Below are 25,595 nucleotides of genomic sequence, written 5' to 3'. Positions count from 1 at the left end.
CCATCGCTCGTATGCAAGTGCAGGGCATTATGTAAGAAAAGAGTTATAGTTCAGATAGTCCAAGTGGAGAAAGGGACATAATTCTGACATATCAAAGTTATGGTTATTGGCCTACATAGCCCTCTAATGATGATTAACAAGTGTGTAACGTCTCACAGCTGTAGTTCTTATAGGTGTTTGAGAAAGGGTGGACCTAAACAAAAATTTAACCAAGACCCTCAAATTTTCTAAGTATAAAAGGGTCATAAGTCTAACAAAATGTACAACAGAGTTATGGTTCTTGGCCTTGATAGTTCCCTACTGATGATAAACAAGTGTGCAAAGTTTCAAAGCTGTAGCTCTTACAATTCTTTTTTGAGAAAACGTGGATCTAAACAAAAATTTTAACCGAAGCAGACACCGACGCCGACAATCAAGTGTCGACAACACCTGTAGAATTAAAATAAAATCAGACGAGCTAAAAAAAATAAATCAACTGTTCTTCGGGTTATCATTTTTTAATTCATTTTAGGCTCTGGCATATACAAGATACAGTTCCGAAATCCATACAAAGTGGACAGGATTTCAAGATAGAGACTCGGGCATAAAAATATTCATCCTCACGCTTTGGCATTTAGGATATTGTTCTGCTGAAAAAACACGAAAGATAATTTCAGCTGTAGAGATATTAGGCAGTTATACCGAATACAGATTTACCAATCTTAGTGTTGAAGTAAGTACATATACCATTAATGTAAATAAGGAACCATTGTACGCGTCTCAATGCATAGCTAAGTATTGGTATTAACATCAAGCACTTTGTAACAGAAGCTTTTCTTGCAAACTTTGTTGAGTGATTAATGAACCGTAAATATTAATTGTTTCAGAAAGATACTGTGTATCTAGTGACAATAGAAGCAATTAATCGAGCAGAATTAATCACCTCTGCTGAAACGTCTCCAATTGTGTTTGATGAGTCAATGCCAACTGCAGGCCATGTTAGTGAAGGGACATTGTTTACAAATGACCTTGTGTGGTGGGGTTTCACCGATCACATTGAAGGTATTGTTGAAGTTTATTACGTTTTTAAATCCAGTCATACACTGTAATATTTATTTACATGTATTGTAAAAATCATCACTCTACTACATTTGGAACATAATACACAGGAATTTTGATTTGTTTACGAGTTTTCGTATTATAAAAAGCGCTATGCCATTTTATGGTGTTATGAAATACCCGTATATTTCAGGAAATAACGTCTATATATTAACATATTATCACACGACAGACTATTTCCTGTTCGAACGAACTATGTCGAGAAGTAATGTGCTCGTCTGTACTGAATATACGAGTAACATACAACGTGAAATATTTTATGGTACAAGTTATTTCTGAGACGGATAGATAAAACTCTAAATCTATTTTAATGCAATCTGTAAGTTAATAACTCATTTTCGGTATATTTTGTTTCAGGTACATTGTTACATAGTCCTGTACATATCAGTGACCCTTGTCCTTCGAGAAATATTTCAATGGGTGATTATGGCTGGCGAGCAGTAGAATTAGAACGACTGAATGACCCTGATGGAATCGATTGGAAAATACAATATAGAGAAGCTAATATACGTTATGACACATACAACGATGAAATCAGCATAAAAATATATAGGGATTCTAAAGCAGCACGAATTTATTCAGCTGCTTATATGCGAAAGGCAGATATCAAAGATGGCGGACGTTACGAGGCAAGTAGTCTTATTTATCGACTTGTTGAAGCCCATAGCGATATCAAAAAAAAAAAATGAATGCCACGTTCCAAAACCGCAGCCTTCCCAAACGTTAAGCCAGCACGCGGACGCGCACGCGACCAACACACAAACACACACGCATGCACGAACGCACGCACACAAAGCAAAACCACCAACACACTCTCACACAAAGTAAATTTCATCGCATGTAAACGTTCTCACTACATCTTAAACATTGGCTACGCTCATTATACTGCACAATATGGTGGCTGATTTCTGTCATTTCGTTCTGGCTTTCTGGTGCATTTGAAGACCTTATTTGTTATATTGGCATGCTTTTTTATGGTTCTGTGTTGTTGACGTGTTGACACACTACAGACGCGCCATCCCGCTAACACACCAAAAAATTAGCGCATCAAATACGATAATTACCAAATTAAAGTCTGATACGACAATTACAGAATTTCTGGCGTTGCCGCCAAATCGAAAACTGATAATCTGGCGTTTGTGCGCGTTTTAAAAGGGGCCAACATGTCAGAATCTCAAAAAAAGATATTTATCGTTCTGGCGCACTAATTTGTCGTTCTGCCGTGTTAGTGCTGTTCGAACGCATCAACACGTCAAAATGAAATTGTAGGAATCAGTCACTATTATATTTTACAAATCAAGGGCAGTCCTATATTGATTTTAGTATTATTGGTTACAGCACATCCCTATTTAATGTGTAACAGGCGTCAACATTATTGCGTTAACTCAACCGTCGTAATTTAAAATCCTATGTACCGTTTGCCTTATAATTACAGTTTCGTTTTCAGTTATCAATTCGTGCTGCTGATGGAGATGGTGTGGCTGTTACAGGCGTTACATTCTGGGATGGTGATGAGGGTGATATGCATATCTTTAACCACAAAACAAGAAACTGGAGTGAGCTTGGTTCGTGCAGCTGTTGCCTGGAATCCAATATTGTACGTGTTGAAAATCTAATCATATATTGAAGCACTTAGTTAATGACGTAGAATAAAGGGTGGATTCGGCATACAGAAATGAAAATGAGTTTATGCAGTAATGGCAACGTTACTATATTTCTAAAGTTGAAATATGAAATTAAAACATTTGACAGGTTAAATCATTCCAAAAACTGTTTTAAAATAAGCTTGAAATACGTGGAATTCTTTTATCATGGGCAAAAACGCAAAAGCTAGCACAGGGACGTATATATTTTATTTCACCATACTATAGGCCATATGTTAATTTACGACTGGGAGAGGTTTCGTTGAAATATACATTGTAGACAAAAATCTATTCGCAAAGAGGATATTAAAATTGTGATTTTCCCATAGACTCCAATGATGACAATTTTTTGAGTGTGGTCATTTTTCTCAAATCAGTCTAGGAAAAGAACGACCACACGACCCTTTTCTTATTTATTTAGCGAATATTCTTAGTATATACTAAAGTTTTAAAAAACAGGGTTTAATCAAATTTTACAATTTAGAAAATGTTTAATCCAACGTGAAGAACTAAGTTAGCAATCGTTAACAATCCTATTTTGTATTCTTAAAGATATTCGTTAATAGAATAATATATGAGTTTTCTGCACAGTCTATTAATTTTTTTTTTATTTTATTTAAGACTGACTGTCTCTGCAACTGCACAGAGTATTTAAACACACTGAGTATGTATAATAGTACGTTGTATGAAAATACGACGGTATATAACATGACGTCATATGCACCTAAACGTTCCGATGCAATATCCCAGCAATCGTGTGGGATACAAATATATGCAGGTAAATTTGTTTGTCGGACAAAATTACTTATCATTTTACACGTAGTTTTGACATGTTGATTGAAAAACATGTGGAAATGTTAAGATAATTACATTAATATATATTTAGCAATTTGCAAGGACGAAGATTAATTAACTGTTGTTCGCTTAACTGTTTCCATGTTACAGAACAATTTTAGCGATGCTGTATTTATATCGTTTTCGATTCCAATTATCAATTAATAATACAGATATTCGTCTTCTAAGAATAACATTTTACAAATACATTTTACCAGGGGGAGATCCATATGTAGTGACGTGGTGTAGATTCTTCAACAACACAGGAGAAAGCATGTCTGTCAGATCTGAACTAGATTTTTCTCCATCAGCAGAATTTCATCACTACAGAATGGAGTTCTTTATACTGAAGGACGATCTCTTGGTAACTATGTGACTGATGAGGAAAAAGGGTTTCTGGGGTTCTGATGGTGTCGTTAAAATTATCTAACTTTTCCTCATTCGAGAAACAAATGGATATGTTCCTCAGTTCAATCAGGTTTTGCTACTTATTTTCAATGTCATGTAGACGAACAGTTTCACAACTGCGATAGTTTTTTAGCTCACGCTCAGGTGAGTTATTTGATCGCTCGATGTCCGGCGTCCGTCGTCTGTCTGTCTGTCGTCTGTCGTCTGTCAACATTTAGATTGTGTATGCGATAGAGGCTGTATTTTTCAACTGATCTTCATGAAATTTTGTCAGAATGATTACCTTGATAAAATCAAGGCCAAGTTCGAAAATGGATTGTCTGAGGTCAAAAAGTAGGTCACTAGGTCAAATCAAAGAAAAAGTTTGTGTATGCAATAGAGGCTGTATTTCTCAGTTGAACTTCATAACTTTTGGTCAGAATGATTATCTTGATAAAATCTAGGCCAAGTTCGAAAATGGGTCATCTGAGATTAAAAACTAGGTCACTAGGTCAAATAAAAAAAAACATTTGTATGCGGTATAGGCTGTATTTTTTAACCGATCTTCATGAAATTTAGTCAGAATGATTGCCTTGATGAATTCTAGGTCAAGGTTGAAAATAGGTTATCTGGGATTAAAAACTAGGTCACAAGGTCAAATCAAAGAAAAGCCTTGTGTATGCGATAGAGGCTGTATTTTTCAATTGATCTTAATGAAATTTGGTCAGAATAATTGCCTTGATAAAGTCTAGGATAATTTAGAATATGGGTCATCTTGGATCAAAACTAGGTGACTAGGTCAAATCAAAGAAGAACATTGTGTATGCGATAGAGACTGTATTTTTAACTGATCTTAAAGAAATTTAGTCAGAATGATTGCCTTGATAAATTCTAGGTCAAGTTTGAAAATGGGTTATCTGGGATAAAAAACTAGGTCACAAGGTCAAATCAAAGAAAAGTCTAGTGTATGCGATAGAGGCTGTATTTGATCAATTGATCTTCGTGAAATTTGGTCAGAATGATTGGCTAGATGAAATCTAGGTCGAGTTCGAATATGGGTCATCTGGGGTCAGAAACAAGGTCACTAGGTCATATCAAAGAAAATACTTGTTTAAACTCCAGGTCACATTTTTGGTCCAATCCTAATGAAAATTGGCCAGAATATTTGTTTCCATGAAATCACTAGGTCAAACATGTTTACACTGTTATGTTGTGTTTCTCATGTGAGCGACCTAGGGCCATCTTAGCCCTCTTGTTCATGGAATAACATTGCGTCCCAGATGTCTCACAGACTATCCGCTGCAGAACTTTTGCATATTTCTCGATATAATTAAAATCTAATAAAATGTAAGTGTAGACAATTAAGTGACAGCATCGGAATGTCTCATTTATGTTAATTGTGCAGAAGACACAAAGACAACGACGGTCCAAATAAACCAGGTCCTTACTGATACAAGACATTTTGACTTGCTATGTTTATATATCTTTATGCTCAAAATATTTTTCAACAAACGTCCTATACAGCATACTTTCTTACACAAAAGGAAACAAAAATTACAGAATTTACCAATAGGAAATTAATTTATTAAAGCTGCATTTGTTTATACCAAAGGAACTGTAAATGACTTTTCATTTTCGTTTAAAATTGGTGTCCTATTTGTTTTATCATCACAAGAATATAACTAAATGACGTTTATTTCTGTTTCACGATGGCTGGATGTCTTGAAACTTTAAATTAGTGTTTTTTTTCCAGAAAACAACTTGTATCAACGTGTTTGCAGATGAAAAACAAATATCGGAAATGTGTGGCATTCCACCATTAAGCTCACGTACCCGACTTATATTACATGTATGGAACAAAGACAATATTGTTCCAGCTTTAGATATCTTTAATCAATGGCAAACAAGAGCAGCCTTCAAAGATCTAATAATGCCGCCGGAAGTGAACGCCTTGTGCAGATATGGAGACCCATTTGAAGGCGGTACAAATGCAATTGTTAGATACGAAGCCGGTATAGGAACTGCTCAAGGTGAAGTGGACATGGTTGCATTTCAAGAGGTAAACTTTATACGCTGCTCAATGAGTTATTCAACTGCTGAATAATCATACATTCAGTGACACATAAACTTGATTATACTGCCCCTCCCTCCCCCCATTTTCCATATTTTGCATATTAATGTACATATAACCAGTCTATAATATTTTTCCGTTACACCTTTTTTTGTTGTGGGCCCACTTTGCAAATGCGTGGCTCTGAGGCTGTGCTTGTGGTGCTCTGCGCTTTCGAGAAATCTACCCTTACCTATTATCCTTTGCATTTCAGGTAAACAAACCGTGTATACCTTGTACAGATGCTTGTTCACAGTTTGATTGTGACAGTGATTGCGAGTCTGACGGCTACACACTGATACATTTCACAGTCAAAGACATAGTTATCGATGCTTCTTACGATAAAGCGTTATACATCTCTGGTAATTAATTATTATGTCTTGAATAGAATAAATCGTCTTACGCTTAATCATTATTTAGCCATGACTTAGTGCTGAAGGACTTAATAAATGAATAAAAAGCACGCATTTTTGTTTTCCATTACCTGTAATAATAATGTATATTTATTTTTGGAGTCACAAATCATATAATTATTTAAAACTTATTTAAACCTCGCACATACTGTTTAGCAATTATTTTTTAATCAGTATGTTCAACCACAAATGATTTCTCCAGTTGTATATATGAGTTTGTAATACGCGTGTAACTGAAGTGCTGTCTGCATCTAACTCGCATCCGCGTGTGCACGATCTCCACATACTCTTACTGAGGCGTGAATATGGATCAGATCTTGAGGGAGAAGTCATCAAGCATAGTAAAGAGGTTTAAATTAAATTAAAAACAGTATATGTGTTAACTTGCATGAAACATATATTTCTTATAATCATAGTAAAAGCTGTTATTGGATCCGGCGAAGAGATTGTATCATCATCCAATGGTTTCTATATTGACCTTACACCGCCTTCATTCGACGAGGAAGTAATGATGTATATAGATGTTCGTCAAGGAGATTTTACGCCCTCTGAGTTTCAAGGATCAAATAATACCATCAAAGCAATTTGGCTTTGTTATGATACCAAAAGTGAGATAGCGGTAATTAAGTAAATTATATGACATGTTGAGCAAATGTTTGTATTATTATTCCCTAACGTTAGCACGACGTGATAATAATGAAATTTTAGAATAGTTGGATGTTTGTCTTTTGTCCTTAACTACCAGGCAAATTTTAACCTAGTTCCAACCTTTGACTCTAGTTACCTCCCCAGTTGGTACGTACTAGAGACACAAGCAAGTACTATATTTTACTTACAGCTCAATCGATATAGTTCAGTCCAAATGGCAAGATTCCGGCCCGTCTTATAACCAATCAGTTTTTCTTTGAAAATGAAATAGACCGAAGCCTTCGAGTCCCATAAACGTTAATTACTTAGATTTCTGTACGGGCAATTGCAAATACATGTATATTGGCAAGCTGAGAACAAGCTGTTGCAATATATAAACCCAGGGGCTCTTTCTAGTAAATGAAAGTTTTTTTTTTCCTTTCGCATAATTTGTCGATGGTATACCAGTGTATGTACGCATATATTTTAGTCTCAGCTATGTTGAATATTAACACAATAAAGGGGCTTAGTTTTTACACAAAGCTTATCTTGTTAATAACATAATAATGATTCAATTGAGGAAAAATGTAATTACGAATAGTAAATTTCATTGTTTATGATTTTGAATAAAGCGTTAAATGGCATGCAATGAGCATCTCACAGGACCCTGAGAAAGTCATCCACGGACATAAAATATCGATTTGTATTTCCCCATAGTGGGCAACAAACCTTTATTATGTCACTGATGGCGTATCTCTTTTGGCGTCATATATCGGTGCTGGATGATACTGTATACAGGCGCTATATTGATTAGAACACCAAAAAATCCATCGCTTAAATATCTACATAAACTATGAATACAAAGGTTAACACTTTACATCCTTTTCAGTTTCCTCGAATGGTGTCCGTTCTATAGGGAAATAATTTAATAAACAAAATATGAGCGGAAAACGTCAGAAACTAAATTTATTTAAAATTAGTAAACTGATATTCTTTATTTACAAAATAAACAGACATTGTACTACAATTAAACCACAATTTCTGTAATGCACAACTTTGCTCTATTCAAAACTACAAATCTTAATAAAAGTTTTATTCAGTGTCAGATACTTAGTAGTGTATTGCTACAATTCCAGCATACTGTCAGCATATATGGATGCTGACTTGATCATCTCGAATTGCTTTAACAGCGTGTGAATTGCAGAAAAGGCCGGGTGATAAAATACCATTCATTCGATAAACAAACCTGCTTATAAAATCCTAATTCAAATAATCAAATAAACTTGAATCAAATATTTAACTACAAATGTCCATGATTCGCTCAAATGAATCAATTGTGAAAGAACTCGTGCATAAAAATGTCAAATCTATCAGTCTGAGAGTAAAGTTGATTTTCCCCTTTACATTATGACACTCGGACGTGTTAAAGATTTTGACGTATTTTTGTTTCAAGTGCAAAATTCAACCTGCGTCGATAAATAAAACAAAGTGTTCGCCACATTTAATACGTATACAGTAGTTGTTGGAACGCACATTTGCTTCAGGCTCTTTGAGAGCAACAGTGCAGTTGAATTCATATTAAACTGAGGAACTAGCATTATTAGACAACTACTTCATACACAACGACATTATATTTTTATTGATATCTATCTCTTTTTATTCCATTTGCATCTTCTTTAACGAACGCTCGGAATGAGTTGATGTTGTTGACAAATTGAGCTCGTCTATTTACTGTTTACTACGCTTTATCAAAGCAATAACATATATGGTAAAGTATTGTCCGAGAAACATGCATATAGATAAACAGCTGTGTTTTCATAAATTTATATAGAATGTCATTATTTGTCCGAAGGATGAATTATTATATGCTGCAAATTGAACGGGTGTTTTTTTCCGTTTCTCGTATTCTTCAGCTGACAATTTATCTTAAAAGTAAACTGTCTAGAATTACCCTGGTTTTCGGACGTGATATCGACTGAAATGAAATGGAATGCAGGTGCTAATTATGCCACGGTTTGAACTACTTTCAACCAAACATAACTGGAATTTGTCGTGAGTCTTTCAGATTCCGACAAATCTAGGTCCTCCATGCAGAATTGTTGCTGTCAGCAAAATACAAAAGAAAATGTAAAACATTTTCCTCAAAAACAACATTTTTGTTTCTTTTGAAACATGGCGGGTAGGGGCTGGGCTGTTTTACCTTATATAGATAAAGTGGGAAAACTGACCAGAAACAACTTGCCTGGTTTTAAAATAGTTTAACGGAAATGTTTCTTTGGTGGCCCTCTTCTGAATTAATTCATCTTATTCTTATACGTTAAAAATATAAATGCTCGGGTACAGGCTATCTTTTCCATATATAGATATTGCAGAAATGTTGAGGAGTTCCGCTGCTGTGATGAGTTCAAAATAATTTAAAAGAAATGTTCCTTTTGGTGACTTTCCACCGATTTCCCTCAAATCTTTACCTTTGTTAAAAATTGATGGCATGTAATTAGGTTGGTGGTTTTCATCTGGAAATGCTGCTGCGATTTTATGATGAATCTAAGCAAACGTTCTTAACTGACGGTCTGCGAAGAATGTTCAAATTAACCGACTACACAAATACACGTGTTTACTTTGACCTTTATGTATAAAGCAGACATTTTTAAAACCATCTTGTCATGCACTGCTTTCTTAATTTTGAAATAATTTCACACAAATGTGGCCTCAATTATCAACCAAATCATAGAACACTAGAAATACATATTATATTCAAACAGCATCTACTAACACTCGAGTTCGATTTCAAAATAGTTCCTTTGGTGGCCCTCTACCAAATGTATTAATTCTCGTTCGTCAGAAACATGACTACTAGAGTTAAAAATAGAAAAATCTTAAAATGTAATGCTAAACAAATTGATGGATTTTAAAATAGTTTTACCAAACTATTTCTTAGGTGTAAAAATGATGAAGCCTTTATGATCTGACAAACATCATGACTGCAGTTTCCCTAAATGATTCTGTAGGAATAATTGATTTTTTCTCCTTTGAACCTGTGGCCCAGTTTTTATGTAATTCGGCAGAAATGTTTCTTTGATGACACTCTACTAAAATTGTTTTCTTTTTTCGGTTGTAAAACTCAGGTGAGCGATCAAGGGTCATCAAAGTTATCTTGTTTCAAATTTGTTTTCGCTCAGCTGAACACAGGATAAACCCGAGCTAGACATAGAAACCAGTATTTAAACATCTTGTCACGAATCTCTTGAATAAATTAGGCTTCTAACATTCTTGCATGGTTATTGCTTAAGAGTGTACAAATGATTCCGCTTCACTTCTCACATGCGTCACCTCAACTGCAAGGTTTTAACAACTTCTTCGTAAAAGACGTTTTGTGTATTGTAAGCAGACTTAGTCTGTGTTTTACTTCCAACGTTAATTTGATTTCACTTTGTACTTGTTTTTTGCATGTTCTATACTTGTTTATCTAAGTCATGTTTTAAAAGAATTCTACTTATTATATCAAAAAGATTAGTTAAATTTATGAGGGCTTTGGAAACGTTTATTTTCTAATTGTTTAGGAATATGAATGGGCTATCGGGACAGCGGTTGGTTATGAGGATATTCAACCGTATACGTCAACAGGAACAGTTTCCACTGGAACAAACAATGAATTAGAAGGGCAGCTTAAACACAATTCTACATATTACGTCAGCATTAAATGTACTAACATGGCTGGTTTAACGACTATATGGAAAGACAAAAAAGGTAAGTAATAGTCCAGGACTCATAAATGACCACATACATGTTTGGTAAGTATTTCATTTAACGTGTCACATTAAGATGTTTCACAAGAGAAATCGTTTTTCCTTTCTTAACATTACGTTTTATGTTTAAAAAGAAACATTATTCTGACAGGTGTAACAGTACTTCTCGAAGCTCCAGATCCCGATACAGTAGACGCCGAAGCTGTTGGTGCTGAACACTTTGATAAAGAAGTTTACCCAACGACAGCCGTTAAATCTATGGATCCTAGTTCATGCGGGGAATCTTGGACTGTTAGTACAGATCCGAATATCAGACGTTACGGTAATATTTTGAAAGTTATATCCGAACGTATTTCACTAATACAGGCTTTAATTACATTGGATTCTTTTACGGATTTGACGGATGATTTATAAAATTTGTAAACATTCCGTATAAAGATGTGCATTATTCCACTGATATTTTCTTAGTTCTGATTTTGTTTTCGGCAAGTTGTACTTATGTTAAAAAGAGATTTAATTTATTTCATGGAACTTAATTTTCAGATTTTTGTGTTGGAAGTTCAGTGGAAAATCGAAGTGATATAATACCATGTGTTTGGGTTGGATATAACATGTCAGGAGTTGTCGAAATCAAATACGGTTATCTTTATATAGACAGCACACCATATCGTAAAATTTCTGAGCTTCGCGCTTTAAGCAAAGGAATTTTCGATTACAGTATGGCAAACGAAGATGATAATACATTTCGTATGGAAAGCGGAAGAACTCTGTTCTTATTTATGCGACTATGCAACAAAGCTGAAATATGCATCGATAAATTTGTAAACTCTTTACTGATAACTGATGAAAAGTCAGTCCTCTTCAGCAGTGAAACAGGAAAGAGCAAACTATTTCAGTTAAAAGATACACAGAATAACAGAGTGAAACGAACTTCTTCAAAGCTTTTCATCGAAATGCCAGATGGTACGTGATGAAATTAATATATGATTTGTTTGTTAATTTGATGTAATTGTAGAAAACACACTGATTCTAACTCTATTTATTTTGTTTGGTTGAATATCACATTAAGTATATGACAAAGGGCGACTTTACAGCTTTTAATGGTCAGGGAAGTTCACAGGTGTCCCTCTAAGAATTATGGTAGTCACGAACGGGCACTTGAATAGAATCGCCTATCTTCTCCCGGCTACCTCACATAAAAAAATACATATACAACCTAAGTCAGGTTTCGAACCCACAGCAGTGAGGGACAAGTGATTCAAAGTCATCGACCTTTACCGCTTTGTCACGGATTCCCTCTAAAATATTGATTAAATTATGCCTGTACATACTCACTGTTTAATTAATTTAACTTTCGACATTCTGTGATGTTTGAACTGTTTTCTTACGCTCTGTTGTGTTGTTTGGCTGTTTTCTTTTAGGTATGGAAGAAGGTCAAAGTATCTTGTTCAATGAGTTGACTGAGGAAAACATGACATCACGCTACGACTCAGTGGCTTCCACAACATTTACATCTTATATTGTCAACCCACAAGATACTTTTAATAGGACGGAAAGACTCTTATACAGGAGGTAAAAATTTAGATAACTACAGCTGCTCAGAACAATCGGATTGGCTCGAAAACAGGAACAGTTTTCTGATCGTTAACTTGTGTATTGATACCTGTACTTGCATTGTCGTAATATGGTCTGTATACTGTCATAAATGCACAATGTAATATTATACGAAAGTGTACATATTCCAGTATGCATATTGCCATCTATGAATAAACATACTTTCAATACATTCTGACAAATAAACACAGTATTTGGATATAAATTTATATTTGTACTTCAGTAACTACTACAGAAAACGAAATTCTGACGTCGTTTAGATATACAGAAATAATCAATAGTTTAATCCTATATTTATCTAGATCCTCTTTATAACTCTTCTTTTAATAAGAGCCTTCTTTTTTTACAGGTCGTTGCCTATTTTAGGTTATCACAACACTGTATTGATCACATTAAAACAATATTTACAAAATGGATATTCGTGCAGACATAATGGGGATATCTTATTAACATGACCCCTATAGTAGTGTTTACTTTTTCATATAGCATTGACCCAGCATGTCATGTATATTTTATATTTTTAGGATATATTCTGTTGAATTGTCCTTCACACTAAGTCCAGTTGGTCAACAACCATTACCTGCTCCACTAAAGCTTACCTATCCGAGTTTCAATGACACCGCGAATGACACAGTAATTATGGTTATTCACTGGAATCCAGGTAATGCTGTACTTAATTACTGGTCCAGGACTTTTTTCAAATGCATGTAGATCAAGAAGAAAAACAGACATGATAAGTAGGTTGGTTAAACGTAAACTGGCTTAAATTTCATTTTATTATTTTTTCATGGTATTCTCTTTTTCTTTGAAAAAGTTCTGTTCAGATATAAATATAATTATGAAGAATGTTCGATGCAGACATATAATTACATACAAAATGCATGTGTAAGAGTTAAAGTGTCCGAAAACTCTTTTACATATTTTAGACTCCCAACAATGGCAGATAACAAATAACACCTGCAATGTGGAAAATGTAACATTCGAAAATGAGACAATTGATGGGTTCTCTTCAATCTGGGTAAACTTATTGATTATAAGCTGAGTGTATTTGTTTAAAAAATGTATCGACCACTTTTGTAGACAGCTTAATCACTTTCCTCTTCAGCTCCTTATGAAAAGTGCCATGATAAACACATAAGTAAGAGTTTCTACCTCTATTGGTACAGAAAAGTAATTGATAACTATACATATTAATCGGTTAAAAAGCTGAAATGAAGCATATTAAGTAATACGTTCCTACTTGCAAAAGGCATCTAATTAAAGTACAAGGATTCAGGAGATGATATTGTCATTACATGTATATGATCATTTTGTCATTTTGAGAAAATAACGTTCGACGGTACTACATATGCTTTTCTACCACTAGATTTGCGATACCCGTTTGTCAGCTGATATAATGACGGAAAATCAAACATACTTTTCGAAGGAGACTCAGTTTGCACTAGCGACAGTATCATCGAAAGTCATTAACAACCCACCAGTATTTACAGAAACCTCTATTACTATAGATGAAGATTCAGGTCTGAACTATATTTTTGGGTATTGTTGTACATGTACAGTGTGTATCATTTTGTATTTTGATTGTAAGTTTCACTGCTGTGGTGTTCACTTTCATAACAGTTTCAAATTAAACCTTAAAAAACAAAATGCACACTCAAACTGAAGATTTCTAAAATTTATAATGATTTGTTGTTCTGTAGGTAAGATTATATATTAAACTTTCAAATAATATATATTTCCAAAGTTAGTGTACTCACATACACTAGTATTCGGCATACAAGATATCGACAACATACTAAATTTGCAATTAAATAAATACTATCCGATATATGTGATATGAAATGCTGACCTTTAAAATAATTGTCCTTGTGAAATAGTTTAAACGCAAAATGTGAATAACTTCTTTTTACAGAGGACACGCACTTTGTGCTCCTTGCTAACGACACGGAAGATGATCCATTTATTTTCAAACTACACAAAGAAGACATGCGATACCCTTTTGGGAACATAATTTTGAGTAGTGATGGAATGTAAGAATAATTATTATATTATTATAAGTGTTACAATTTGTCATATGCAGTTTTAGGTACTCGTAGTTGAATATCGGACTCTGTTTTAACAATCAAATAAAGTAAATGAACGTTTTACAGAAACCGTAGAATTAGTTTTAAATTCTATGTTTTATTCGCCCACTGGAGCATTTATGTGTACTTTTCATGATATTTAATTCTGATTGTAAGGTATCTCTCCAGGAGTTTACAAAAATCAACAATTTCTAAATAGTTATTTTACCTGATCTCTGTAATGGTGACAGAAACTAATGTACATGTAGTATGCATGTAAATGCAGGAATATTTTACTTAATGATGAACAAATTTGACATGTATAGTTAGTAATATATTTTTCGAAAACAAATGTAAAATATAAAACATCGGATGACATTTTTGCACGAGAATTACTGCACTTAATTACTATCGCACTGGGGCTGTCAGAGCTGAAGCCTTATGATCTATGCAATTTAACTGAAGGTTCTGGTAGGTATCCTAATTTATTATATTTGCACTAAACAGATTCATTATGGATTCACTAGAACATGCGCCAAGTTAACGGATATCAAAAACAGTTTTGGGTTGAAGAAGTAATAGTATAATCTTTTTATTTAAGCAAGTATTGTTGATTACTTTTTACAGTTTGACAGTTTCACTGTGCCAGAACTGCTACGGCGCAGCAACAGTTGACTTTTTCTTAGCAGACGCACCAACATGGGAAGGCATTTTACCTGCACAGGCAAATTACTCATTAGATATCAAGGTTTTGCCACTGAATGATCCTCCAACGATCCGCGTCCTCTCTCCAAACGGAACAAATATATTACCAAAAGATCCTACTGAACCTGTCTTGGTACGTAAATTAAAATCGCCTTGAAGCCTGTGTCAGTCACAAATTGGCTTCATGAAACAGGATCCGAAATTGAAGTTGTTACTATGTACAGTATATCTAAAGCAATGCAGCAAAAGTATACAAATTCAGCATTTTTAAGTAGGCTAATCGGTTTTTGATTAGAGAAATAATATCGCATATCTTCATCCCTAAAGTTATGTGACATGAAACAATTGCTTTGACTTAGTCAGACAAATGGCTGCGTTTTCTGTGAAAAAAAAAATCCACTAACCAGAACCCAAAGGAGAATGCTTTATTTTGAAGCGAATTTATTTTCATGTGATGAGATACTTATAAAATATAAACTAACATCATTCACATTTGTGCAGATTTTTAAAGAACAAGCTGATAAAACTTTATCGAAAGCAGTTGTGGTAGTGATAGCGTATGATATCGATGGACCACAAACCTTACAAATGATATCAAATACGAGCAATGCATCTCATTCCTTCATCCTGAATGATGCTTACCACGAGGACATAATAAACTTAGTGTCTTGTAAACATGAAAAGGTACATATTCGAATATCAGCCATATTGTCACGAGTATAAAATTTAAAAACGCTGCTCCTAAACAATTTGTTCATATGTTTAATGCTGATATTAAAGTAGAACTTGATAGTGTAATGCTTCTTCCTCAATTTTCAAGTGTACAGTTAATTTTCACGATTTATCTAATGCAAGTTCATTAATAAAAATCTTTGCTAGAAATGAATTTTGATGATTCACTGTTTTTCATCTCTTTATTGCAGCAGCTATTGTCATGCGGTAAATATCTTTTAGTTTATTTCAGTCTTTGAAATAGAGGTGTGTTAAAATATTTTTCAGTGTATAGATGAAGATGCTCTTGCAAGTTCCTCTGTCACAGAGTGGAAAGGCATTTATATCAACTACACCCGAGCAGATACCTCTTTTATTGGCTTAGACACAATAAAAATTGTGGCACAGGACGAGGCTGGGGCATTTTCAGATGTTGTTTCTATCACTCTCGTCATAATGGAAAATAAATGCCGACATGGAAAATGCAAGAGTAAGTAAATTACTCTTATAAATATATATATATATAGGTACGTAAATTCATTACTATATTTCTCAAAGTTAGTTATTTTAAAATTTATAAAACTATACTGAAATGCATTTGTCATCGATAATCAGTATAAGTTTTGAAGAATAAGAATATTTATTTTCAATAAGATATCAGTCACGGTTCACATAAAAAGTTCCTTAAACTGAAGATTGTAACTATCAAAATTATTGTTATTTATCTCTGAAAGTCTTAGTGTAATATATTTATTGGTGTATTATGCCTTCTCGAATGATTATAATTATTGTTTATGGATGACTGAGCTATAACGTGTGATGATTCAAGGGTTGCTTGCGTCTGTACTAGTGCATGGTCTTCGAAATCAATAACGAAACCGCTGTTTAGGTAAAACTGTACCAGTTCGAATGAACATAGACCTAGGTATAAGATAAAGCACTGTCAAGCCCAGCAAAGAATTAATGTTCGTTAGGTAAATAATTTTGCTTTATCATCAAGATCTAACATGCTAGTAATTGAAAGCATAAGAGGATATTTTCATGGTCAAAACCATAACTTTTTTTACTTAATTCCAAGTCGAAAACTCCCTCTCCAACATTGCAGAACACCAGTCAAAATTTCACAGAAAAAAAAGAAACATGTAAATGTTTTAGGGCCTTATTTGGAGCTTTTCTGTTTATTTCCATTTATTTGTACATAGACTTGCAAAACATTGTGTAGCACAATTTCATAAAAATGAACAAACTCGCATGTGCCATTTTTCAGCCAACCAAATTTCATCAGGGTCGGCTAAATCCGTAAGTTCCCATACAAACCGACTAGTTCACGAATTTAATAAAATGGTTGAGTATATCCTTTACATCAGTTGCAAAGGGTAATGCTAATTCCTTAATTCTGAGTAGTTAAAAAGGATAAAAAAGATAAAAATTATTTATAGATTTTTTGTTAAGCTGATGCACTGTTTCTATAGGTTTAAATCCACGACAATATTCATGCATCGACACAAGGAGAGCAGACAGTTTTGACTTATACTTTATCTGTGACTGTCCTGTATCTTGGGAAGGTCCGTATTGTGACCAAGACGTCGATGAGTGTGCATTAGGTTACTGTGAAGCATGGAAGATATGCGAGAACACAATGGGAAGTTACGATTGCTACTGTAAAGCTAGCGATATCATCTGTAAACTGTCTGTTGAAGTGTGGGAGTTTGCTGTTATTGTAACGGCGATTGCAGTTGTCCTTTTAGCTATACTAGCAGTGTTTATAGTACGGACATTAAAGTAAGCTTTTTATATGAAATCAACTAGTTAATGATTTATTTCCCTATGCTCAGCGAAGTGTTACATTAAACGCCACTAGGGATATTTAATTGTGATTACTAAAACATATTCCATATTCTGTAATAAACAAAAGTTTAAATATTCTCTTTCTTTGTAGTTTTAAGTTTGGCCAGTTAAAGTATATGGAGAGCTATTTTATTTGGAGTTTCCGTTAGCTTTTGTCAATGGTGCTATTCTTATTTTCACTATACAAATTTGATAACTTTCGTTATTTCATCAAACCTCACATGACGAATGAAATTAAGTGACTAATATATTTAAGTTAAGAGACAAGTACCCAAAAGTGTCAAGTACCCAAATGATTAATGTCACCTGGGTTAGATGTTATAAAATAGTTGGTTACGTTAAAGGAACATTGTCTGTTAATAAGTTATTAGTTATTGTCCATACTATTATCATACTTCACTTGAATATAGCTTTTGATTTATGGACTAAAGCGGTCTAAGTCATTCAGAATAATTTCCCTATCGAGGTCATTCTTCCCAGCATCACTTTCTTGTGTAACTCCATATCGTACCTTATTTCCCCCGTTCATACATCTTCTATTAAAATCACCATCCCATCTAACAGTAAGATTAAATTGACTTAGATACTCTTTCCTTTTTGAAATTATTGTGTTTCTTCGTAGTACTTTTATTGTTACCAACAAAACACTCCCACCTCACCTTGCCCAAAAGCATTAAATGTCTGTTGCAGCCACTGCTTTTATTAATTCTCAGTACTCAACTGGCAAGCAATTTTGAATGGTCGAGCAAGCTCTTGTTTAATAAAGTAGACTTTTCTTTATTTTTACTATGATTAAGTCAATCAGATATCAAAAAAAATTGATTTTGAATAAAAGAAGAAAAATGTGTTGCCAATATCAATTCCTATTGGGATATGCTATTTCATCAGTACAATTTTAATCACAGTTTCTCTATAAAAAATGTGTCATCTTGAACTTAGAAAATCTTGCCAAATATTCGAACTTAGTTAAATTTTCTCACCAGGTAAGATAAATATTTCAGATGTAGGTTGGTAAATATTTCTTATGTAAGCTTATCAGTCTATTAAAACAGACCTAGAAACATGTAGGAAGTGTGAATGCGACTGAATACCCATGATATTAGGAGACGCTTTTCAAACACATATGTTAAGCCTTAAATGTTTCATTTTTTCTGTAGGTCAAAGACGTACAAGATCAAACAGGAGTTATCGGACAAAGAGGTTTGTACAGACATAACATCTTTATATTTCCTCCGAGGTAAACATGTAGGACTGGCCAGTTTTGACCTAACTTGTACAATGTTTAGAGAACTAACTTTCTTTTATTAATGCTAACTAAGGTCATAACTTAAAGTTATGATGGTACATTTCAGAAGCGTGCATTTCACTATATTATGTGATAGATATTTCTGTTCAAAAGTTATCGCGACCATTTTATTGAAATATTTAGCATATTGTACAATTGTCTTCGCTGAAAAATGTTTTGTTTTCAGATATCAGAGTCAAGTATATCATTAACAGCGGTCTTGAAAAATCCACGGGTATGTACTTATTATAGATAAACCTGATCTCACCGTGGTCCGAAGTCTTGGGACAGTGTAAATATAAGTTGTCCCCTCATGTGAAACAAAAGTCGCAATTTGCGACAACCTATTAAATTGTAAAACACTAAGGAACCAAATGCGCATGTAGTCCTTCCTTTGCATAATACATGGCGACAAGGTAATCATTTTTAAGATCCCGGCGAAACTGGCCAGAAGAAAAGTAGTAAAACAGTTAAGTTTCAGTTGACTTTAAGACTTGGAACCATCTGCCTGTTCCGCCAGACACAATCCGAGACGAAAGCGTAGAGTCAACTCCAAAAGGGCTAAATACCACTATTTACGCGAATTGTCTCAAAATAGTCTGGAAATAACCTTTTTAAACAAAACGTTTTATAATTTCAACAAACACAATTCAAGGTCAGGTGTAGTGAAAAAGTTCCTAAATATTGCGATGTTGGCCAAAGTTTTTATGATAGCACAGCTTGTTGTATATAACGTAAATGGCAGCGATAATTGTTTTTAGAAGACTTGTCTTTGATATGTCATTAATAGTGTTGTGGCAATAATGATTTATATTGCGAAAGGCAAAAATACAATTTTGAATTGTCTTTTTTTTGTGCCGCTGGGGTCCTGAGACTACTGTACTTTTGTTATTATTGTATACAATTATATTTTGGATTTGTTACCTACATGCACAGTATGCTTGTGATTATCCATCCACCATACGCTCGTAACTCGAATGTATGTATATAAAATGATGAATACAATCCTTTTTTCAGGATCCTGGACCTGCTAGACCTCGTTTAGGACAAGTCGGGCCGTGGCCTTTGGTATGTATAAATTTTTATACTTAAAATATTTCATCTTAAATAGTAACACATCGATCAAAGAGAAATTTCATGTGTCATGTGTTTAATATTTATTGCATAAAATATAGTCAATAAGTAATATGAAAATATTTTATTTTAAAAGAATCAGTAAAAGAAACGAAATAGATCCGACAGTAATCCTTCAAATCCTCTAAATTACATTGTAACGAATTTAGGCATACCATTTATTTAACAAACGGTTAGGCTTTCTTCATCCTTGATAAATGTGAGGTATAATAGAGTTACATTAATTGAAGTACCATGATCTGCATTTAATGTATTCGAAAGGTACAGTTTCAATGACCCTTTTATTAGATACAGTTACTTATTTCTACTGTTACATCTTCCGCAGTCGACTGCAATTCTAGAACAAAAAAAAAATGAAAACTCGTTTGAAATGGTGACTGGAATGTCAAAACGACATCAATACCTCATTTCTGACTCAATAACTAACGTTTACAACTAAAGCATGTGGTCCCGCTTTTGAATATTTTCGTATTCAATGGAAGTTGAAATCAGGATTTTATATTCATTAATACATGCTGTATTTCAAGCAGAAATGTCGTAGGTGCTCTATATAATAAAATGAAATTACGTCTTTATTTAGTCAGGAGGCACAGAGAAGCCAATTAGTAACAATAATTTGTAGAATTTATAATCACTATGCACTGCGGATGAGGCGTAAATTATGTTGAATTTTAGATAGCATTTTTCATATCTTTAACTTATGTTTAGATATAGAAAGGTCTTCGCCCTTTCGTATGCTCATTCCAATTTTCTACTGCTTACCGTACGTGTAATTCTTTACATACTTGACTCCACTTTGTATGAACCCAAAATAATACTTTATTATAATATACGTAGTAAAACTACAGTGAAGCTATAGGGATTGGACGTAAACCTGGACTTTTTATTAGTAATTATACATCACTCGGTAGTTGTTCTTTACAGCACGACGAGGATGTGAGCAGTGAATCGAACGTTTGTACATCACCAATACCCCCAATGTCGTTGTTTACTACTAGCCATCCCCGTGATGATATGCCCAAGGTAAGTGTCATTTCGTTTTTATTGCAGTTTTAATTTGACTTGTTTCATGAAGGGTCTTAAAAGAAATTAATCATTGCAGAGATAAAAGTAAGTACTTTTATACAATTCAGTTATTCACTTACTTTAATATGTTTGGGAATGTAATGAAATTACCACACTAAACATTTAATAAACAATTTAGGTTACCATTTATATTTTAAGCTTTGAAACTGGCAAATATTTGAAAGTTTGTTCTTCTGTGTATATATTGTTTGTCTTTTCGTTGTTAATACTTAAAGAATAACTGTAAAATGATAACTATTCCTGTTACTGATGAAAATATAGATAAAATATAATGCATTTATAGACCGATAATGATTCAGTGGAAGAAGTTTTTGTACATCCGGCACCAGTCGTTGATCATGAACAACATGTATCGGAACTTACGCAGGTATCACTTCTGTTATATCATTTTTGTTATCTTTTCGAATGCCAATAAATGATTACAGCATGCATTTGTCCTTCGAAAACAGTTACCATAGTCTTTCTAGCTGCAGCACTATGCATGATTTTCATTTTGTAATATTTGTCACGCTAGTTAGCTGGAACATATTGAAATTGTCAAGTTTGCGTACTGTTTGCTTGTCATTGTTAAAGATGTATCAATATTATTTCTTAATAGGCATTAATGTTAATCATAAAAATTGAAACAGATGAAATCGTATGTGTGCATCAATGGCGCTCGTGCCGTGATATGTGCAAGCAATGAGCTTTTTATTCAACTGTGTCTTGGATATATTGAACACAACCAATCGTATCTTTCGTTCACCAGATCTATACGCGGACAGTTAGGATGAAAATTGTCCACTAGTTCTTTTTTTCTTGTTGTTTGTTGCGTTTTGTTATGCCCCGCTTCGAAGAAGGAGGTGTATATTGTTTTGCAGATGTCGGTCTGTCGGTCGGTCGGTATGTAGACCAACTGGTTTCCGGATGGTAACTCAAGAACGCTTGAGCCTATGATCATGAAAGTTGATAGAGAAGTTGGACATGCCCAGCAGATGACCTCTATTGATTTTGAGGTCAGTCGGTCAAAGGTCAAGGTCACAGTAACCTGGAACAGTTAAACGGTTTCCGGATAATAACTCAAGAATGCTTGGGTCTAGGATTATGAAATTTGATCGGAAAGTTTGTCATGATTAGCAGATGACACCTATTGATTTTGAGGTCAGTAGGTCAAAGGTCAAGGTCAAAGTGACCCAGAACAGTTAAACCGTTTCAGGACAATAACTTGAGAATGCTTGGGCCTAGGATCACGAAACTTGATAGGGAGGACCAGCAGATGAACCCTATTGATTTTGAGGTCAGTAGGTCAAAGGTCAAGGTCAAAGTGACCCAGAACAGTTAAACCGTTTCAGCACAATAACTTGAGAATGCTTGGGCTTAGGATCAAGAATCTTAATAGGGAGGTTGATCATGACCAGCAGATGACCCCTATTGATTCTGAATGTCAAAGGACAAGGTCACATTGACCCAGAATAGTAGAACTTTTATGTACAGTGACCAAATAATTTCTGCTCCTTGTGCAATTGCTGAAAGCATTAAGTGGGGGGTGGCATTTCGTGTTCTACGAGCTCTTGTTTTATTTTGGGCTTTTGTTGTTGTTTACTTCGTATCAAAATTTCTACTTTTTGACATAATTTACTCAAGTTTACCAAAATGGATTATTTGAAACGGTACTGGAGGCTACTAATTTTGTTTGCGTTATATGATTATTTCATTACTGTGGTGATTAGGTCTTACGACAAATATAGAATACCCTATCTGCATTTATATAGACAGTAACTACCTTTTGCAGGGCGATGAGGATGAACATTTAGACTTGGATATATCTTCACTACCAACGTCACCGACACCGTCATCAGACTTAGATATTTGTGCACTGACAACGTCAGCGATAACGCCTTCAGACTTCGATATTTGCATGCCAGAATCACCACCAATGCCAGCCTTTATTACTAACTATTCCGATGTTGATTTGCCTAGGGTAAGTGTGCACACTTCAGCTTTGTTGGAGGCCTGCAATCAGTTTCAGCCGGTTATACTTGCGTAAATGTTGATTTAATTTTGAAGTTATTGAACAGGTATTCAACAATTATGTCTTTAAGCCACGCGCACAAAGGAAGGAAATACCTAGTTACAGGATCAGTTAGTTGAAAGCCACTTTCTGTCACATAATACACTTACAGAATTTAGAAATGGAATAAACTTGAATTTTGAAATTTCCATAATTTCTGGTGTATATACAGTCTGTCTAACTATGTGAGCTAGTTTATTCGGTACCATTAGATTTATCATGAAAAGTTTATTTTGTCATACATTAAGCGGTAATTCAACTATATTTTATCATTTCCAATCGACAAATGTTTAAACTGTTTTGAAATTCAGATGATGAAATTGTAACGGTTATTTGTACTCCTTGTAAATTGAATTACGCATTCGGGTTCCTGTTAAAATTTAATAACTTTACAGTTTATACGACATTAAAAGATAACAAAAGTTATTACATATAGGCCAACAGTAATTCGGAAGAAGGACACCCGGCACCAAGATTTGATCGAACGCAGCTAAGAGCCCATCTCAGACAGAGGAAATTGGAATTAGAGGTATTTTTCCATGCAAATTTGTTCTTCTGTATTGTTGAAACAATTAATACTCACTTATTTTTCAAAATCTGTTTTTGGCATTTTGTCTTATATTACTGTTTGTTCCAACTTGTTCGTCTTTCTTCTTGATCTCTCTTTACATTTAAGGCAATTCCAATTATGCATCATTCTAAAGAATTCCGAGTGTGGTGATGGGATTTTAGAATGTTAAAATATCTTGATCAACTTGGATTTCATCATAAGAAAAACGTTGGTGGGGTATTTCCTATTGTTTAATTGTAGTCATTCTGGACACCAAAAATAAATAACTTTTGATTTTATTTGTTGATGGATTGTCAGTGAACTTTGAGGATATCTTAATTAGCATATTTGTCTAATGACATTGGAATATAAGATTGATAACATATTTTAATGAAGTTTTGCAAATAAGTGATGCATTTACATCTGTATGACCAGCATTAGGCGATGAAAATATCAATCGGCTAGTGGTCATGCATGTGTTTTTATGAAAGTACAAAGATAAAGTTAATTAAGTTAGATTGCATTGACAGATTTAAGTACTGTAGCATTATGATGAAAATTTCCTTTAAAAATAAATTATATCACAGAAATTACACACCATTTCATCTTGTTATAATGTAAGGCATGATTTGTCATGCAGTTCAAATGATATTATTTACTTAATTACCTGTAATAAATGTGTGAAACAGTATGTTGGACAAACACCTCATCAATATCCACAAAGAATGAATAGTCATAGATTTGATATAAATCATTATCCAGAAACTGCTACTAATATTTCGAACATTTAATTCTCAAGGACACACTATGCAGGATTTCTCTTTTCCTGGCAAAAGGCTTTTAAAAGAGACTTACTGGATGTATTGTTTCGGCACTATGTCTCCACAAGGAATAAATTCAAACAATTCTGTATTAATGTCTTTCATTAATACCTGTTTTATACTTATATATTTATGTTTTGTATATTAAGTAATCAGTTTTTACTGGTGCCTTCCGTTTACCATTGCACTTACACTGCAAATTTTCACCAGAATTAATTTTATGTATCAAACTATGATCCTATTTATGATTTTTCAGCCAAAGTCTACTAAATTTTGACGTCGTCGTCCACATTTACGTCACACGTGTGACGTTGACATCACTTTCTTTATTATTTTTATTTTGAATCCTGGAGAAGGCTAATGTAACCAAAATGTTGGTGAAAAATAACGTGACTTGTACGACTTTTTGTAATTTCGTGTCTTCAGCGCATAATTTTTGTAACTGTATATGAATAGAAATAGCTGATAAAATAATTTTGTACTGTTCCGGCACGTAAACATATGATCATTTTAAGGCTCTAGTGCCACGACATCTATTGGAATCCGTATAAACTGTTCAAATCTACGTTTTTGTTAATAGTGATGATCGAGTCTCGTATGATTTTACCGAGGAAGCGATCCCTGTAACGACAAATAGCATATCCACCTCGTTTTTTTTTTTTTGTAACTTGTAGTAATTAGCTTACGGTTTATACATTAGTGTTGTGGTATATTTCATTTTCAAAAGTTTCTTCTGTTGAAATTAGCAAGATTCGTTTATTGAAATAGGCAATAAGTTGTTGCCTATTGCTTGTATACATATACGAGTGTTACCGCATGTATGTCATAATAAAGGCTGTTATTCCTCTCACATCTGTGTTATCGTGTCTA

General features: G+C 34.0%; 1 protein-coding gene across 2 annotated transcripts in view; it reads left to right on the top strand.

Annotated features, from left to right (window-relative positions):
- Positions 1 to 25,595, top strand: part of LOC123523226 (uncharacterized) — a 47,634-nt gene that overhangs the window by 16,195 nt on the left and 5,844 nt on the right. For both annotated transcript variants that reach the window (XM_053545031.1, XM_053545028.1), the window contains exons 20-47: positions 512 to 712; positions 867 to 1,041; positions 1,456 to 1,727; positions 2,546 to 2,695; positions 3,363 to 3,519; positions 3,794 to 3,939; positions 5,716 to 6,021; positions 6,287 to 6,434; positions 6,902 to 7,104; positions 10,673 to 10,859; positions 11,010 to 11,180; positions 11,402 to 11,821; positions 12,280 to 12,430; positions 12,997 to 13,133; positions 13,399 to 13,490; positions 13,839 to 13,992; positions 14,385 to 14,502; positions 15,163 to 15,373; positions 15,742 to 15,924; positions 16,240 to 16,441; positions 17,424 to 17,733; positions 18,957 to 18,999; positions 19,272 to 19,319; positions 20,102 to 20,152; positions 21,143 to 21,241; positions 21,588 to 21,671; positions 23,076 to 23,264; positions 23,791 to 23,883. In XM_053545031.1, the coding sequence (XP_053401006.1) occupies positions 512 to 712; positions 867 to 1,041; positions 1,456 to 1,727; positions 2,546 to 2,695; positions 3,363 to 3,519; positions 3,794 to 3,939; positions 5,716 to 6,021; positions 6,287 to 6,434; positions 6,902 to 7,104; positions 10,673 to 10,859; positions 11,010 to 11,180; positions 11,402 to 11,821; positions 12,280 to 12,430; positions 12,997 to 13,133; positions 13,399 to 13,490; positions 13,839 to 13,992; positions 14,385 to 14,502; positions 15,163 to 15,373; positions 15,742 to 15,924; positions 16,240 to 16,441; positions 17,424 to 17,733; positions 18,957 to 18,999; positions 19,272 to 19,319; positions 20,102 to 20,152; positions 21,143 to 21,241; positions 21,588 to 21,671; positions 23,076 to 23,264; positions 23,791 to 23,883 (4,701 nt within the window). The remainder of the gene's footprint in view (positions 1 to 511; positions 713 to 866; positions 1,042 to 1,455; positions 1,728 to 2,545; positions 2,696 to 3,362; positions 3,520 to 3,793; positions 3,940 to 5,715; positions 6,022 to 6,286; positions 6,435 to 6,901; positions 7,105 to 10,672; positions 10,860 to 11,009; positions 11,181 to 11,401; positions 11,822 to 12,279; positions 12,431 to 12,996; positions 13,134 to 13,398; positions 13,491 to 13,838; positions 13,993 to 14,384; positions 14,503 to 15,162; positions 15,374 to 15,741; positions 15,925 to 16,239; positions 16,442 to 17,423; positions 17,734 to 18,956; positions 19,000 to 19,271; positions 19,320 to 20,101; positions 20,153 to 21,142; positions 21,242 to 21,587; positions 21,672 to 23,075; positions 23,265 to 23,790; positions 23,884 to 25,595) is intronic.

Source organism: Mercenaria mercenaria, chromosome 1 (genome assembly GCF_021730395.1).
Source record: "Mercenaria mercenaria strain notata chromosome 1, MADL_Memer_1, whole genome shotgun sequence".
Taxonomy (NCBI): domain Eukaryota; kingdom Metazoa; phylum Mollusca; class Bivalvia; order Venerida; family Veneridae; genus Mercenaria; species Mercenaria mercenaria.
The sequence above is the reverse complement of the archived record's forward strand: the minus strand, read 5'-3'. Positions and strand labels throughout refer to the sequence as shown.